Genomic DNA, 629 nt, shown 5'->3' on the forward strand with positions numbered 1-629 from the left:
TGACCGTCCGTCCGTCTACTCATCCTTGTTCCCCATTTCAGCTCCAGGAGAATTGGGCATCACGATTATAGACGACGGTGGAGCAACTGAAGAAAGGACCCTGAAAAACAATGGTTTATATGCTTACATGAATTATATTGACTGCGCTATGGTTTCCGGGAACATGACAGAGGAAGTCCAGATAGTGAATTGCTACAACCGTATCGTGGGGTACATTTGCCAAAGCGGAGTTCCCGGCCAAGATAACTGTGGAGGTGCACCCCGAACATTGAATATTTTCCCTCTCTCTCTGTCTGTTTCTGTAAGTGCCTCTCTCGTTAGTGAATGCAATGTTAGTCTATTTGACTTTGATTTCTTATTGGTGTTATAAGTACACAGAGATAAATAAGGAGAAGCATACAATCTGGAGAGGTAGCGCGTATGGCTGGAGGGCAGCGTGGCCGGCCATGGTATCGGCAAAAGTCGCTGACAAGACGGCGAGTGGAATTTATATTATATCGAGCGACTCGAATCCTTGCTATAAAAAAAGGCATCGCCAGGGACCACCAGCTCCGCCGCTAGCGATCGGACGCCACGAAAAGTGGTAACCGACAAGAAGTGCTACTACCAAGCGAATTAAAACATAAAAT

At 46.4% G+C, this 629-nt stretch overlaps 1 protein-coding gene across 2 annotated transcripts in view; it reads left to right on the plus strand.

Annotated features, from left to right (window-relative positions):
- LOC119586716 overlaps nt 1-623 on the plus strand; it is a 5,713-nt gene extending 5,090 nt beyond the window's left edge. For both annotated transcript variants that reach the window (XM_037935446.1, XM_037935447.1), the window contains exon 4: nt 42-623. In XM_037935446.1, the coding sequence (XP_037791374.1) occupies nt 42-370 (329 nt within the window). In that variant the 3' untranslated portion in view covers nt 371-623. The remainder of the gene's footprint in view (nt 1-41) is intronic.
- The last annotated feature ends 6 nt before the right edge of the window (nt 624-629 follow it).

The sequence above is a fragment of the Penaeus monodon genome, chromosome 21, assembly GCF_015228065.2.
Source record: "Penaeus monodon isolate SGIC_2016 chromosome 21, NSTDA_Pmon_1, whole genome shotgun sequence".
Classification (NCBI taxonomy): Eukaryota; Metazoa; Arthropoda; class Malacostraca; order Decapoda; family Penaeidae; genus Penaeus; species Penaeus monodon.